The sequence below is a fragment of the Hippoglossus hippoglossus genome, chromosome 13 (assembly GCF_009819705.1).
Source record: "Hippoglossus hippoglossus isolate fHipHip1 chromosome 13, fHipHip1.pri, whole genome shotgun sequence".
In the NCBI taxonomy this organism is placed as follows: Eukaryota; Metazoa; Chordata; class Actinopteri; order Pleuronectiformes; family Pleuronectidae; genus Hippoglossus; species Hippoglossus hippoglossus.
Window position 1 is genome coordinate 15505419 of NC_047163.1, and position 16307 is coordinate 15521725.

The 16307-nt window shown below is 43.6% G+C and overlaps 1 protein-coding gene across 6 annotated transcripts in view; it reads right to left on the minus strand.

The window, feature by feature from the left end:
- Positions 1-243: 243 nt before the first annotated feature.
- The window catches only part of sphkap (SPHK1 interactor, AKAP domain containing), a 107995-nt gene continuing 91931 nt past the window's right edge, over positions 244-16307 (minus strand). For 3 of the 6 annotated variants that reach the window (XM_034604410.1, XM_034604408.1, XM_034604409.1), the window contains 9 exons: positions 12445-12504; positions 11944-12084; positions 11049-11313; positions 6274-9631; positions 4979-5140; positions 3478-3561; positions 2798-2847; positions 2185-2369; positions 244-1433 (listed from right to left, as the gene is read on the minus strand). In XM_034604410.1, coding sequence (XP_034460301.1) covers positions 1281-1433; positions 2185-2369; positions 2798-2847; positions 3478-3561; positions 4979-5140; positions 6274-9631; positions 11049-11313; positions 11944-12084; positions 12445-12504 — 4458 coding nt within the window. In that variant the 3' untranslated portion in view covers positions 244-1280. Of the gene's footprint in view, positions 1434-1966; positions 2086-2144; positions 2370-2797; positions 2848-3477; positions 3562-4978; positions 5141-6273; positions 9632-11048; positions 11314-11943; positions 12085-12444; positions 12505-16307 lie in introns of those variants that run through there. The other 3 variants (XM_034604412.1, XM_034604413.1, XM_034604411.1) reach the window with 2 other exon arrangements.

Sequence of the window (16307 nt, forward strand, 5' to 3'; positions counted from 1 at the left end):
CTTGTATTTCTCTGTGACTTGTACTAAGCAGTAATTTCAGGGAGCACAACACAATGATTAATGTTCTCAGTAGCTTCCTAGTTGGATTTCAACTGTAACCAAAAAAATCAGTAGAGCACAAACCTCCTCCCAGGCCCAGCATCAACAAATTACACACACTGATAAATATCAGTTCCTGAAATGTGAAAGAGTTTTTTCATCAAGATCCATTAATTAGTCTGTGGGAAGTCTGTTTTCTTTTAGTGTCGCACTGCATCTGTGAGAACTTGGCAATACAATGTGATACTGATACTGATACTGACCAGTGTTCATTGCCTTTCTGCTGAATGTTTAGTGAGAATCGAGGCGGCTTGTATTTCACATCACAGAAATTTATTGATGTCAAAAGATAAATACATTCAGTTCTACCGTGACAGAGTTTACAGCTGAATCATGTGCTTCTTTTTTGTTCCTGTTGCTGATGTAACACTAGAGTACCACTAAGTAGAGAAAGAAACAGACTAAGTTCACATACAAATTAGACATTACAAACCTCACTCTGTCTGTCGGACATAGTGAAAGCTAAAGAGAGCAGTCCACCACTCCAAGGTGCAGCAGTTCCAAATCTACAATATGTACAGTGCAGCTATCCAAAATAATCAGTTCTCAAGCAACGTGAACAAGATAACACACTCAGAACTGAACTCCAAGGTCACAACAGAGGTGGGATGTTGGCCGATGAACACAACAAAGACATGAAGATTTTGCTCATGTAAAGCAAATGTGCTATCAGAGGAAAGTGGGCTTATAACAGCCTCTTTTACTTTTTGAAATAAAAAGGTTCGAGCATGTGGAGCTGTGGGGAGAACTGAACCTGATTTTCCTATTTTCTATTGGTACTCTGCTTCACTTGTGTTCATTCAGAATAAATAAATAAACACTTAATTTGGTCGTTAGAATCTGTAAATATATTTTATATATATAGAATCTCGAGCAGTTAAAACCTGCCGACTATAATCTCTTGAAGGACACTTCATTCCCCAGAGGAACCTCCAACCTGTCGTTTACCTATAGTAAAGGCAGACTGGTCCATTCACGGCTGTGGACAGACAGAGAAAAATAAAAAAAATCCATGGAAAGAGTGAGTAGTGTGAAATTCTCAAGTATGCTGTTCGCGTTGTGCTTTCAGCTCGCAGCAGGCGGCGCGTACGCGTGTGGCGACACAGGGTCGGGCAACAGACAGGAAGTGTGAGTGTGCATTTGTGAGTTTTTTTTGCAGTAACGGGTGAAGCTCGTCTGGTCTACACGGTCTCCAGAAGCCAATCAAAAAGGCTGGACAGAGACCTGCCCTCCTCTTCCTCTTTCTCGTGCAGTTGACAGAAGCGAACCACGGCACTGAACAGGTCTGCGACCCGCCACGCCTTCTGACACATGAGGTGGACCACCCTCTGGAACTGAGAGAACACATGATGAATAATACATTTCAATATTTTCCACTGAAAAAAGCAATATATGATTGTTAAAATTGTACCTATAAGGCAGTAATCAAATTATATATCATTTAAAGTGAATTGAAAATGGAATAGTCTGTTACACAAGAGGTTATATAGTGTAACAATTCATCTGGAGCAATACTGTATCAAAGAATATCAACAAGATGGGAGGTTAAGGAAATGGCCAGCAACAGAGGATAATAATTAGAGCCCAACTGATCCGGATTTCTGGGGATTTCTGGGGGTTCGTCCAGATACTGATATCATGGAGTAAAAAATGTCAATCGATCAGTATCAGGAATCAGTTTCAGTTCAATTGATCAGTATCCATCTGTGTGTGTGTGTGTGTGTAAATAGAATTGTCAGTGATTCAGTCGGCCGTTATCAAACTCAAAATGTAAATGAAGTTTAATGTTTACAGTTTAAACATAAACTTTATTATGAATAAATATAAATAAAAAGGAAACACAAACACAACCTAATTTATATAACTTTTTTTCCTAAAACATAAATTAACATCTGTTAAACCTGTAAAATGAAAGTCTTCATATCGGCAGACATGAATATACCAATGATACAGATATATTTGTGAATGGTCATATGGGCCTGATTTTTATTAGCCGACCGCTCAATCTGTCAGGCTGTAATAACCAAGTAATGTGAATAACTACCAGTCCAAGTGTATGTTTTTAATTTGACTTGCTCTGTTTACCTTTGCAACTCTCTTCTCTTTGGACTTGATGAAGTAGAGCGCAGGAAGGCCGAGCTCAGAGGCAGCGATCCACTGCAGGGCCACCCTCAGCTCAGAGTCCAGGCCCTCCAGCTCGAGGTCACAGTTTACCACCAACATCTCCCTGAGGTTTCCACCGCCGCCGGCCCCCCTCGCTGATCCGCCCTCTGTAAGATCACAGGTGACATGCTGTAGTAGGAGGGTAACCCTGCACAACACACCTTGAACTTTAACCACGTCGTTCTCCCCATCACAAGTCCACCTGCCGAATCTACAGCTTCATAAATATCCTGAGCTCGGTGCTGCTTTGAGATCATCGTCGGCGTGTAAGTCATGAAACAAAGATGAAGTGTGTGCTGAGACACTTTTGGAACTTTGGGCCCTTTTCAATTATTGACGAACATCCTCAACTCGGAGAGAAGAATCGACTGTTTTCGAGCGTATACTGTACGTTTGATGGATAATCGCACGGGCTCAGCACAAGCTCGTACCTCCAGTCCCTCAAGAGTTTTTGATTTGTAGAGACGTTACAGCTGAGATGATAAATAAATAACAAGCTGAAAACATTGAGATGACATGAGAATCCATCACTCACCAAATACATTCTCCCTGGTTCCTGCCACACGGCCTTTCTCCGTCTCCTCGCTGTGGAGGAAAAACAAATCCAACTGAAAGTTATAATACAACAAAATCCCACTTTTTTATTTCAACATTTTGAGACATACACTAATTCCCTGTTTGGTGGAGAGTTACTGTGGACAAGGCATTTGATACAGGCTTTCCACAGGGTCAAATGTAGGTTTCTTTTTTAATCAGGTTTTTCACTTTCTGTCCCATCCACTAACATGGAGGAAATAGGGTTTATGACATATACTACTGGTTTTAAGGAGGGATGTTAAAGAAACAAAATATCAAAAAACGCTCTCAACGTTAAAGAGATCCCCAAAAAAATTTAACCTGGATCTGCCCCTTTGTCTTTATCCATCATAAACTTTAACAAGTTCTTCCTTGGACTATGTTCCAAAATCAGTTCAGTAGTTTCTGCGTATTCCTGCTAACAAACAGACTACGCCTTGGCGGAGGTTATTATCCATAAACTAATGTCATGTGCATGTGTTATTCCAGCAGCCTCTCATAGTCACGTCACCTGATTGCTCTGCTCTGGGAGATTACGTGAGAACAAGCAATATACTTTGTCGTATTAAATAATATATAGTTTATTGGGGGGGGTGACACATTAGTGAAGCTGTTCCAGCACATGAATGTGACAGTTACCTGATCACTGTGCTCTGAGAGGGCACATCAGAAAAAGTATCCAGGTCTGCCAGGCCTAGGCTGGATGCGCTGCTGGTCCCGGTCCTGTAAACCAATAAAAAAAACAAAAAAAAAAACAAGGGATGGCGTCGTCATGTTCTCTCATGACACCCGACACAATCGCTGAGTTGTGAAGAGAACAATAACCAGGCGCAGCGATGCAGGTCATGTTGTTCGTTAGCTGGCGATTTACATTTAAATAGCAGCTGCAGCAGAATCGGACGCTCGAGGAAGGAGAGCTGATGATTTTCTTTTGTCTGAATATGGCGATGAGCAGAGCTGGAGGCAGTTTGTGGGGGGGGGGGGGGTGGGCAGGCAGGGCGAGCAGCCAGACCCTCGTTTGTGTCACAACATGGATCAGGGATGAGGTGGAGTTTCAGTAAGCAGGTAGATGGAGAGTTTGCGAGGAGCATCAAGTGTTATAATGGTGGTGCAGACGAATAACTTCACAGCTGATTAAGCAACAAGTATTTTATATCATTGCAACACTGAACACATGGAGTCCTCCAGCCTCCGCATTCCTCTTAAATCTACACCTTTCCAAATGAATTAATTTAAACATTTAACCTTATTTAGTATTAGTAATAATATTTTGTCCATTCAGACTTTATATGAAGCGGTCTCCACTTCCTTCCACTATCCAGAAATGAAGCCAAAATGTGAAGTAATTTGAAGTCTTTGCAGTAGCGATTGAGGTATGAAGTATTGAGGTCCCACGTGACCAATCGTGAGACTGTCTCAGCTGTCTCATTTTTATAGCATCAAATAACTAATTTAAACCAATTTTACTGGAGAAAAAAATTAGCATTTGAACAAACATCAGCTTGATAAGAACTACCTAAAATGACAGAAAACATGTTTTAGAAAGATTTCATTTTTTAACTTGTTTTTAGATTTTTTTTTGTTTGGTCCATGTCCAATCCACCAACATGAAGAAGATAGGTTTTATGACCTATACTGCAGCCAGACACCAGGGGGCAACCATCACTATTAACGAGCTGTCATGTCATCTTTCTTTGCACACACTCAATGGGTCCGTTATCATGGTACCTGTTTTTTAAGGCAGAGAGAAAGCAGGGCGTCCTCTACGATTATTTCAAATAGTGAACACAAAGCAGTGACTCCACACTATTTGGGAAAGGTTGCTTGAAACAATGAGAACTAGATGAAGCAGAAAATGGTGGCAGCAAACTAGAGGGTATTTGATGTGCGCGATCATGGCCCCTTTCCACTGCAGCCCACTACTGCAGGTAGTGGTGCATGGAGTACGGGCAGAGTGTGGCCCTGTATGTGAGCTATGGAGAGAGGGACCTACGGAGTGACATCTCTGCCTGAGCAGGCGTGGATATTTGCAGCAGCTGGGAGTAAATTGGCACAAAAGAGCACAAGTCTCAGCAATGAGGGGGGTGAGGGTGGGGGGTGGCAGCGTTTGGAGCAGTATCAAGGAGCAACGGTTACTGACCCCTCGCTCAGCTGGATAAAACTACTCGTCTCCTCGTGGGGGTCATCCTCTGGGGTTATATGGGACCAGCTCCCCATGCTCTCTTCACTGCTAGCACTCATTGAACGCTTGTCCCTCTTCACTACTGCAGACACCGCCGCAGCTGGCCTGTCCCTCTCACTGCTGGGGAGAGCAAACCGCAAGATGGTGGGAGTGACCCATCGACGAGATGTGCACAACATCTGCTGATATGTGTGGTTCACATTGGATGTGTTTTTTCTCCTTGTTTTCAATTTGAGTTCAAACTAAAATACAGTATCAAAGTTTTAAAGTATTGTGACAGTCAGTGATCTAACAATGACACAAACGAAAAGCATTTGAAATTTCAAATAACTGCACTACATAAAAAGAAAGCAATTTTCATTTCAATATTTGTTATGCATCAGTAAAACTCCATTCCCCAGAGGCACTGCTGGATTTTCTTTTTCTTTTTCTTCAGGAAACTGATTAATTTAATTCACAATCAGATGATTGAAGGCTGCCATCCTCGACAATTCCAGAGGGAAATCAGGTTTTATTGACTCGTTGAGTGATTGAGTTCCACTCTTACACAAGGAACAAATAGATGCACGCCACTTGTTTCAGGATTAAATGTCACTGTCTAGCTCAAACGTAAGTTTGGTTTGAATATCACATGTAAACTGACTTTGTCTAATAATGCAATACCAGAAGGATAAAACACAAATAACAAGTTAATCGACTTTATATAAACTGTTATACAGCTCAAGCAAACACTAATACAACACCCATAGTCCTTGTCTTAGTAGTGTCAGCACAATCTAGAAAGAAATAAGTGTCTGCTGGTGTTAGTGTGTTAGCCAAGGGTGATTGCATCTTGTACTGATCAAGGAGAGCTCAACAGCCCCACAGTGGATAAAACATCGAGCCACTAAAAGCTTTCTACACACAGTACATCACCCAGACAGACAGTGTGAGTCACAGCCTAGCCAAGTTTCTCAAGCCTCACACACTGCTAAAATAGATTAGTTTTCTCCAAAAATAGATCTGTGTGCCTGCCACTCTCTGATCTACCCTTAAAATAGCTCGGACAGTTGTGGGGCCAGGAATTTATTTGTTTAGTGGTGATTTTCTTTTAAGTTTAATGATTTATCCTAAAATAACCGTGTGATTCTTAATTTCTTGTCATAATCATCTATACTTGCTCTGATCAATCAGGATGATCTACAGGATGCTGGCCAATACAAATTCTTTGATTTTGGTCTGACTCTGACACAGGACTGTGAGCAGTGTAATACCTGCCGCTGATGGCTGCAGCTCTCTCCGTATGCTTGGCAGTAGACTGGTCTGGTGGGGTTTCCTGACGTCGAAGCCTTTCAGGGTTTGAAAGAGCCTCCTCTTGCCTATGATCTCCCTCAATGTGGATCAGTGGCACATCTCTGGGGCCCCTCATGCGGGTTGCGCTGATGTCACTAGCCCCGGATCCTACTCCAGTACCAGCTTGGTCCTGGCTGGACCTACTCCGACTACAACTGAGATGAGATTGTTTGAACCCCCTTCTTCTTTCACCAACAGGCATATATGGCTGTTGGTGCGACCCAGACGTGCTCCCAGCTGCATCTTGCTGGCCTACGAGTGCAGACTTGCCAATATCCACTATGTCAGCTGCCAGGCGATTGGCAAACTCCTGCACGTGGGGCTGGGAGTCAACTGAAGCCTCCAGCTCAATACTGTCTTCTGGATCAGCAATGATCTTGTTCTTTCTCATCAAGGACTCAATCGAGCTCGACCAGGTCTCATGAATCAGCATATCAGTAATCTGGTCAGTCTTACCCCTTTGATAGAGGCAAGAGTCTGACTTACACAGTCCCATGGCTGACACAGAGTTGGCGGGGTAGGTATTCAGCGTGTCTCCATGCATGTTGCGGGCAAATCCATCAAAAGAGTTTGCTTTAATGGGTGAGTTGACAGTCAGCCGTGAGTCTGAGGAGCGCCGGTCTGGGACAGATGATTGTCGTATGCAGAACGGTGTCCTAACAGAAGGGGGAAACAGGCTGTTGCTCCATTCTTTAGTCTTGGCAATGCCATACTCTCTGTTCTCCTTATCCATGTCCCGAAGCATAAACCTGTAGAACTCCTCTGTGATGCTCTCTGTGCTCGACTGTTTGGACAGACAGGATGAGGCCCTGATATTAAGGTGACCATTTTTCTTTGATGCAGCCTGTTGCACAGCTGCAGACAGAATGCTGCTGGCATTTTTCCCTGCGTAGTAGTCCAACAGAAGGTCAAAGCCCCTGCCCTCAGTCTCCATCTGGTTTACCATGAACCGTGAGAACTCATCTGTGATACTCTCACAGCTGGACTGCTTAGAGATTGAGCTACCACGACTCAAGTTCTGACCTAAACGACTGCCAGGCCCGAGTGTGTTGGGTGTGCCTGAGGGATCTGCGTCTTCTTCTGGTATACTCTCATAACTAGATGCCTTCCCACGGCTCCACCTTTCACACTGCAGCCTGCTGCGTGGCTGGCCTGTTTTGGAAGTATCTACCACATTAAGCTCAGGGCAGTTCATGATCCTAGCTGTGACTTCTGAGGCAAAGAGGGCAAATGGGTCCTGTGGTTCATCGAGGTTGACTGACTCGTCCACCACTCGGTTCACAAGCCGCTCCATTAGTTCTGGCTGCTCCTCTGTTTTTCTTTTGATCTCACTGAGGCGTGGTGCCCGGTGTTTCTTGGAAGCGGCATTGCTGCTCTGACCCTCTTTCCTCCTGAGCACTGTGCGACAAGCAGGAATCAAGTAGGCTTCTGGCCCTTCAGGAGACGACCCTTTTAATGCACAGAACCAGGGTTGTTTGCCATTGGAGTTCTCCAGGCAGATAGCCGCTAGTTCTGTGGCCATAGACACCACTGTAGCAGCCAAATCATCAGCATAGCAGGTAATAGGTGTCCTGGATTCTGAGTCCATTCTGAAGGACAGTAGAGAACTGCAAGAGTTGAGGGAGGACTGTGGGGTGAGGGAGGCCTGTCTGCTATCCCTTCCTGTGACCAGTCGTCCCCTCCTCTCTGTGTTGTAAACTGGGATTTCACTCAAAGGTTCTCTTATGGCACCGCTGCCCGGCTGGTAGTCATGGGCAGGCAAGGAGGCGGATTTAAACAGACTTTGTCTGCACAATGACTGTTGCTCTTTGTTGTTTGTTGTGGAGGACAATGCATCCGATTCCTCAGACAAATATTTTTCCTTTAGCCCAGAAACCATGGTAAGCTTGTCTGTGCAGTGCAGTGTGCCACTGTGGTTGTCGCTATTAGTGGATTGGTTATGGTGAGCTAAGCACTGTAATTGACTTAACACATCCTTGTTCTCCTTCGTAGTTGCAGACTCCCTAACACATGTATCACACTCTTGTGTCTCAAATGATCCTTGGTTGCTTTGAGAGATGTGACTGATTTTCTTCTGCGTCAGGCAAAGGATATCAAACAGCAAGTTGTTGACACTGTCCTGCAGACAAACCTGGAGGCTTGGTGCATCTTTTCCAGTCCCCTCCAGCTCTTTCTTTTTCTTTGCTTTCTCTATTGCATGCTTAAATAGGCTGTCTGCAACTTCATTTATTAAGTCATCCACCTCCCTTTCATCCATGCAGGATTTTTGTGGACAAGTAATGCCGTCTACTATCTTGTTATGTGTAGCTTCCAGCAAGTGAGCTACACTTTTGTATCCTTGTGGCTGAGTCAGCACCTCCGCAGCTTCCCTGTGCAGGACCTCAGCAATGTTAGCGCGAAACGCTTCAACACTGGTACCCCCTGCCACACTGCAGTGCAATGTGAAGGCTGCAGTGGCCTCGGCGACAGACATCAGACCCCGGGATGCTGTGAAGATTTCAGTGGAATCTGCATCAGAATCGCAGCCCTCCCCTGACTCCTCTGCTATCTCCACAGCTGCTACAGCGCCAGCTACCTGAGCCATGCCACACATGGCTGAGGAGACAGAGTAGTCACCTTTCTTCTCTGGGTCCTGCAGCGCCTCCTCTGTGTTTTCTTCCGAAGCAGTGTGCATGGCGAGCTGTTCTGTCAACTGTGGGGTAGTAATGGTGCCAATGACACTGGCAGCACAGGCCAAAGCCAGCTCGACATGTTTTGAGGCGTGTCCTCCATTGTGGTGTGGAATATGAACCTGTGTCTCATTTTCTGTCGTCTCTCTGGCTTTAGCTGTGATATCCTGGTTGGGCGCATGGGACACCTGTGTCTCTGGCCATTCTGCAGACCCATCAGAATTGTCTGGGCTTTGAACTATAACAATCTTGGGGAGTTCAAAAGAGCAGGTGCGTTGTTGGGAAGGCTCTTTCGCCTTTGAAGGACCAGTGAAGTTGGACAGCTGACTTGCAAGAGACACACTGACAGCCGCCTCAGAGACAAAGGAGGTTTCATCTTGAGAGAGGCGTATGAAGGCATCTTGCAATACTGACTCGGCCAGATTGGTGGCGTAGTGACCAGCTGATTCCTTGGCATGGAGACAAGTTGCAAGTTGATGCCCTTCCCTTTTCCCCTCAGTATCCTCCTTGCCCTGGTGACGGGCCAGCTGTCCCCTCTGACATGCAAGTCTGACACAGTGTTTCTGTGCAACCTCCACCAAGCTCTCTGCCAGATCACCACTCTCGGGCTCTGTGAAAAGTAAAGCGGGAAACAGAAAGAGACAGGGAGTGAAAAATGTCTGCTCTGATTAAAAGGTAGCTCCATTAGTTCCCAGTGTGTCACAGCAGGAGCAGGATAATAACCTGTTTTACCCTTCACTGAGCTGGGTTATGTCTCTTTTGTCGGATTCAATTTCCACTTGGACAAAATTTCAGATTATTATTTGGCATTTCATCACTGGGGTAAAACCATGGCAATAGATACAGTATATGCTGCACTTTTCTCATGTTAAACAGCTGAGAAATAAACCACAGGATGACAATACAGGATTATTCGTTTATTAAACTTGATGTTTCCTCCATAAAACAAAACATAACAATAAAAGTGTTCACAAATTGAATAGTGAGATCTAGTTTGATGTGTGAACAGTGTCAGAATAGCTGACATATTCGTGAATAGTGTCAAGGTGGATTTTTTACTGTATTTTTTTACGATGCAATTGAAGTACTTTGCCATCCTGAGAATTTTAAGTATCAGGGAAAGACAAAATCACTACCACTGTTATTACCATTTGAAAGACTAAGACAAAACAGTAAATATGTGTCACTACACCCTCCATACACAGTAGTGTAATTGTCTAAATATGAGCATTACATTGACTCTGAGCAGTGTTGACTGTGTTGCATTTTATGTTTGACTCTGGCCTTCACATGTTAACATTACAGCTATAGGGACTGAAAATAATTCTATCCACATAGGTGGAGGCACTCGATGGACTTGGACAAGCTTTTAACATTGACTTAAAAAGCCTGATTAAACTTCTAATTTAATGGTTTCCCTTGTCTTTTAGTTGCTGTAGAAAGATGCCATCACATCAAAATAAATGATGGTGCAGTCGCTTCACGCTGCACAGTATGTGTTCAAAATTGAATCAGAGATTTTGAATGGACAGGATGCTGACTCAAGCTGTCAGTTATGCAAAAGTATCACAGGAATCCTGTGAGGCTTTTCAGGATGATGTATACGTGATGTGCAGATGTAGGATTCAATCTTTGGTATTAAATATTCAACCCCTGTGTTGTTTCACACTGGGTTACACAAACTGTAGAAAAAAATCTAAAAGTAAACATAATTAATTCAGCTATATGACAGTTTAAAGCAATGCAAAACTACGTGCATAAATCTCAGCATTTTTCTTTGGAATAATCACACTTCACAATATTCATACAGATTAATTTACATTACTTTTTGTTAATACGAATACATGGCTGGATCTTAAAATGTATCCAACAAAACAGTAAGAATCATGTGTCACATCTGTAATTTTCTTTTCATTTAAGCTCAGTAGTTCAAGAGAAAATAGTCAAAGTACAGTACGTTAAAATGCAGAAACCCATTTGAGATTTCCTGCCAACAAGATCTCTACAGTGGAGGTAATGAGGCTCACCATTTCTGAAGCCATCATCCTCGCTGTCATCTCCCAGGTGTTCTGAAGCGGTCGTGAAGTCTTCCTCTATGGACGAGATGGAGCGATTGGTGTCGTCGTCAACCCGCTGCCCTGCCGCTCGGCCGTGCTGGTGCTGCCGCTCTTTTCCCCACTGCAAACCGATCAGGAACTTGTTGATCTCGAAGATGATGCCTCCGGGTTTGGTGCATCGTCTCTGCCCCGAACACTGAACCAGGCACACGCCCGTGCTTCTCTGCTGCCGGCCCTGAATGAAACATGTACACAGAGACTTATATTTCTTGCATGCAAACACCAAGAGACATAAATACAAACACACATCATATTTCTATAATGTTCTTCCTTCACACATGAACACCTTTAGTTAGTTTATGCAGCTGAGATTCTCTATATATATTAATATATGATTGACTCACTGGACTTGCTCATGCAAGTTTAATTGTCTGTGCAGGCTCCTCAGGCTGTGTATTGATTTAAAAAGTTGTTTTACACAGAGATGTTTTTACTGACCTTCAAGTGAGAGGGTAAGTGGCTGGAATGTAAAGATAAATTCCAATAAAATTATAAAGAGATTTGTTAGCTGTAATAATTATAAGTGATAGTTCTTGTTCATGCAAATGTTGGTTTTCTGTGTAACATGAGGTTCTATGCTACAGAATCAGAGATGTTTTTATTGGAGTGAAAATGGAGAGAATGAGTATAGATAAAATGAATGCACATTCGTCTGTGCCAAGCACAAAAGAGTCAGATCTAATCACACTAGATTTCTGCGCAAGAGTAAGGAACAGCTTGCACACTCTGCCCTGCACTGCGGGACAGTTAATTCAAAAGGCTGAAAACTGGTTGCAAGGATCCAAAGACGTCACTGCGGACTCACCTGAGAGGGGGGGTGTGGGTGTGTTTGGCAGGCGTCTGAAGCTTCTAGGCCGCCAAACAGTAGAATCTCATTTTCCTTCGGCTGGTGGACAGTAAGTAATTCAATGAGCTTTGGCAGATCTGGGGACACGGATGCCAGTTTCTGTAGGAGACATGACGAGCACAGAGACAATGCAAGAATGAAACAGCAAAGAAAATCTTCAAAATTGAACATAATGTTCTCTGTGCTTCCAACTCAAAGACAGACGCCTTCCTGCGAGAACTCTTGAACTATGTGGAATGATAATTGATCGCACACTGCTGCCACCAGCAGCTGCATAAACTGGGCTGCGAAATCTGCATATTATCTAAAACTAATCAACCCTCTAATTCTGGGTAATGATCCTGAATCCATGGCAACTGAGCCAATGTTTATATGTGAAATACGATCAACTCCTACGAGATGAAAAGAGGGCGGAAAAGCAGGAGGGGGAAAAAATAAATGGATGAGGAATTAGCTCACCTTCATGTTTTTGTCATCACGACAGTCCGTTTTCTGAGGGTCGAGATTTACAAAACAGATCTGAGAGAGAAAGAGAAAGACTGCATTATAGTGATGGGCAGATCATACCACAAAAGCTGAGGGAGAGTAGAATAAAAAGTGCCACTTCTTTGTCACAAATCCTACAAATGAGACCGAGTGGTAGCTTTCCTCCACATGACTCACTGTTTAAAAGCCAGCAGCTGTCTGTCGCTTCTCAATAACCACTGTAAGTCAATGTCTCTCATTTCTCAGAACAATTTCCTGTTTGTCAGCGGCTGCCAACAGCAGGTGTAAACCAGCAATGAGTTTTCTTTCCGTCTACTTCTCTTTTTCCACCTTTCCTTTGCCTTTCTCTCTCTGCCCCTGTCACACTCTGCGCGCCCTCGCTCCTGCCTGCAGGTGTATTGGTCTGTGATGGAGCCTTTGTGTCAGTGCTGGGAGTCTGGGACTATCCGACGGCTGCAGTTGGATTCCGCAGCACACATCCTCTGATCTGAGTTGGCGTTGCCAGAGAGAGGCCTGCACGGCTAAAAGGATAAAGCGCGGCACCGACAGCGATTGAGGGGGAGGGGCTTAGTTCCAGCCCGAGCGGCCATAATCACCATGTGTCTTGCGTGCAGATGTTCTCTGATGTGCTTTGGTGTGACGTGACAGTTTTGTGTCTCAGTCACGAAGATACACTTTTCTATATTTAAATCTATATAGGTCTAACATCTAAATGCTTCCATGCTTGTCATCGCTAATCAAACCTCATTGTAATGTGAGTCACCGAGGCAGACGAGTCTCTTCAATACAAAACATGCACAAGTATCCTGCTGTCTCTCTGTCTCTTTTACCTCTTGACATCTCCATATTCGCTCTACCTGGTGCTATCATCCCCCTTCCTCTCCTCTGCAAAAATATATATATAGTTTCAAATAATCACATCATGACACGTATCACCATTAGAGACAATTTCCCTCAAACCACCTGAGCTGCACTCGGTTCATCCTGCCAGGCTTATTACTACACAGCCTCAGAGGTTATGTGAGATAGCATGTTTTTCATCTATCTCTTTTTCCCCCCCTGTCTTTGTTGTATTCAACGAGGTCTATTTCCAGAAATTCATGTCGAGGTATGCACGCCGCAATAGATCCAGCGTCAAGGTCTATGCATATTCTTTACTATACATATTCCCCCTTTTAAAATCACGTCATGTCTGTTTTCAGCAGCAGCTGCAGATTGGAAAGTGAAGCAAACTGCTGCTGCAATATATAGGTCGATACGCCCATGAGTTTCTGTAATTCTGCAGTACTTGGCATACACCAATACCCTTCCTTCAAAATACAGTCTGGGGTTTTCTTCATCAGAATAAAAGCTATGATTAAAAAAGAACAATAGCGGGGAAAAACAAAAAACGCCTGCAAAGCTTGATGAGCCCGAAATGTCCTTCATTTGAGGCAGTAATGCGGCACTGTCAGAACAAACCAATTTGCCCCCCACCTCCAATCTGGTATCCTCCAGTCAAACACAATATTTTCCAAACTATCACATTTAATGCGATGAAAATTGCTGCTTGAAAATGGAGCCATACAAGTAACAAAATGTGAAGTCAATGTCAGCTGACAATGACAGAATATTTGAAAAGGTTTTCCTGTGTCACCCGGATCAAACCAAGCGTGTGCCTGTGCGTGCGTTTGTGTGCGTGAGTGTGACTGAGCATGTATTCGTGCGTGTGTGTTTTTCCTCCCCTGCCCTTCATTGACTGCATATGTCACCTGTAACATCTGAATACCAAGAGGCTTCCTCCTTTGTTGCCTCTGCCTCAAAATAACACAAACACTTTGCTCATTTGCTTGTCTGTTGTTCAGATCGGTTTAGTGAATGTGTCACGAGGGCCTTTTTGTCAGAAAAGCTGTTAAATGTCAATGACACACACGTGGGACCATTTACTGAAAACAAAGACAATGGCCTGGCCATTTTTTTGAAGGCTTTTAAATTCTACTGCTATTTATTCGACGGTGAACGTACATGCAAGTCTTTTTTTTTGTTCTATGAATGTAGACTGTATATAAAGATGGATGACACATCTTCACTTCCAGAGTCTGTGCAGAAGAGATCTGGGACTGACCGAAGGATCATGGTCCTTCCATTACATGATATGAACTACACAAAATGAAAGAATGATTTTATTTAACATGTACTTTGACTTTTTAGTTTGGTCCATGTCCCATGCACTAATATGGAGGAGGCAGGGTTTATAACGTATACTGTAGCCAGCCACGAGGGGGCAATTGAGACAATATGGCTTCACTTTTGGGGATCAGTCATGCTTCATATACAGTCTGGGATGTACAGTGGCTACAGGGCACTTCATTTCTGTCTATACCACAACATGAGAATAGGAGATATGAAACCTTTGCTTAAGAGAACCTCAGCAGTATCCACCAAACTCTAAATCATTCCAACAAAGTGGCCAGATTATCTTCCTCCTGCCAACTCCTCGCTTTCAGATAACACATAGTTTGAGAAAAAAGCGAGGTGAGTGATTCATGATTTTGACCTTGAGAGGGGTTGAAGCAATTTAACCCCATCAGACGGCGAGAGCCGAGAGGCAGTGGTTCTAACTTTGGGACACAGACAATCATTTAGTCATCTCTGTGTCCATGTGTCAGATTAGCCCGAGGTAACACTCTGAGTCTATCACTTTTTCACAGACACACAAGACAAAAGACAAAAGAATGCGTCGGCCTGTCTCTGAAGGACTGACCGCGTAAACATCGGTGGAGGCATAAAAAGACAGCGGGAGGAAAAAGACAGAAAGGGTGAAAGTAATAGCTTGATACGGGGCTAAATTGATATCGTTAAAACAAAGTGATACACTCAAGGGCTTGGGAAGTGCTCCAGATGAGAGAGACGGGCAGTCATAACACTGTTAGGAGAACAAGTGATGACTGTAAGTTTAAGGGCAACAAAAACTTGATGGTTAAATCTCCCCTAACTGAGATTTTTGGCCACTAAAAACAATACGTAAACACAATACTGACCAACTTACATATTATAATGGTTTAATTTGATCTAGCAACCATTATTTTTACATATTCAGAAGATACACAGCATAAGAGCATTCACTTGAAGTTGTGTATCTGACCATTTTAATAATCAAATCTCAAATCTTTATTTGCCATTATATTATATTGTGTCCAAACCACAGCTGTGGCAGATGTTTTGGTGTCTCTCCGAGCGTCCTCGCATCACTAGGTGCTCACCTCATGTAAATCCACGGCTGCGCTCAGTGTTGGCCCAGCCAGAAGCTCAGGGTGACCACCTGCGCTGATGGAGCGCTACGACCAAACTGGACAGCAGAGATGGTGATCAGAAAACAGCCTCAGAGGCGGCTGACGGCAACAAGGCACGTTTTAGTTTTCACCTTCAGACAAATGGGAACGCTTGTAACATAATGGTCATCTTAGTGTTTCTTTTTCAAAGGTAAAACCATGTATGTCACTCTTAGGGCTCTATCTTACACCCAAAGCAATGCGGCACCAGGCCAGAGGTGGGAAGTAACGAAGTACAAATACTATTTTTCAGGTATCCATACTTTACTTGAGTATTTATTTTCCTGAAGACTTTTTACTTTTACTCCCTACATTTGAACACAAATATCTGTACTTTCTTCTCCTTGCATTCTCAAAACTGGCTCGTTACTTGTTTCAACCTCCACGGATGACAACACAACGTAAAAGACAACACAGAGAGGGAAAGTCAACCGCGGAGAGAAGGCGTTGAGTGAGTTTACAGTTTGCGATACAGAGAAAAATACCAGCAGCGAAGACACAATTCAATTTTGTCATTTTCCCGTC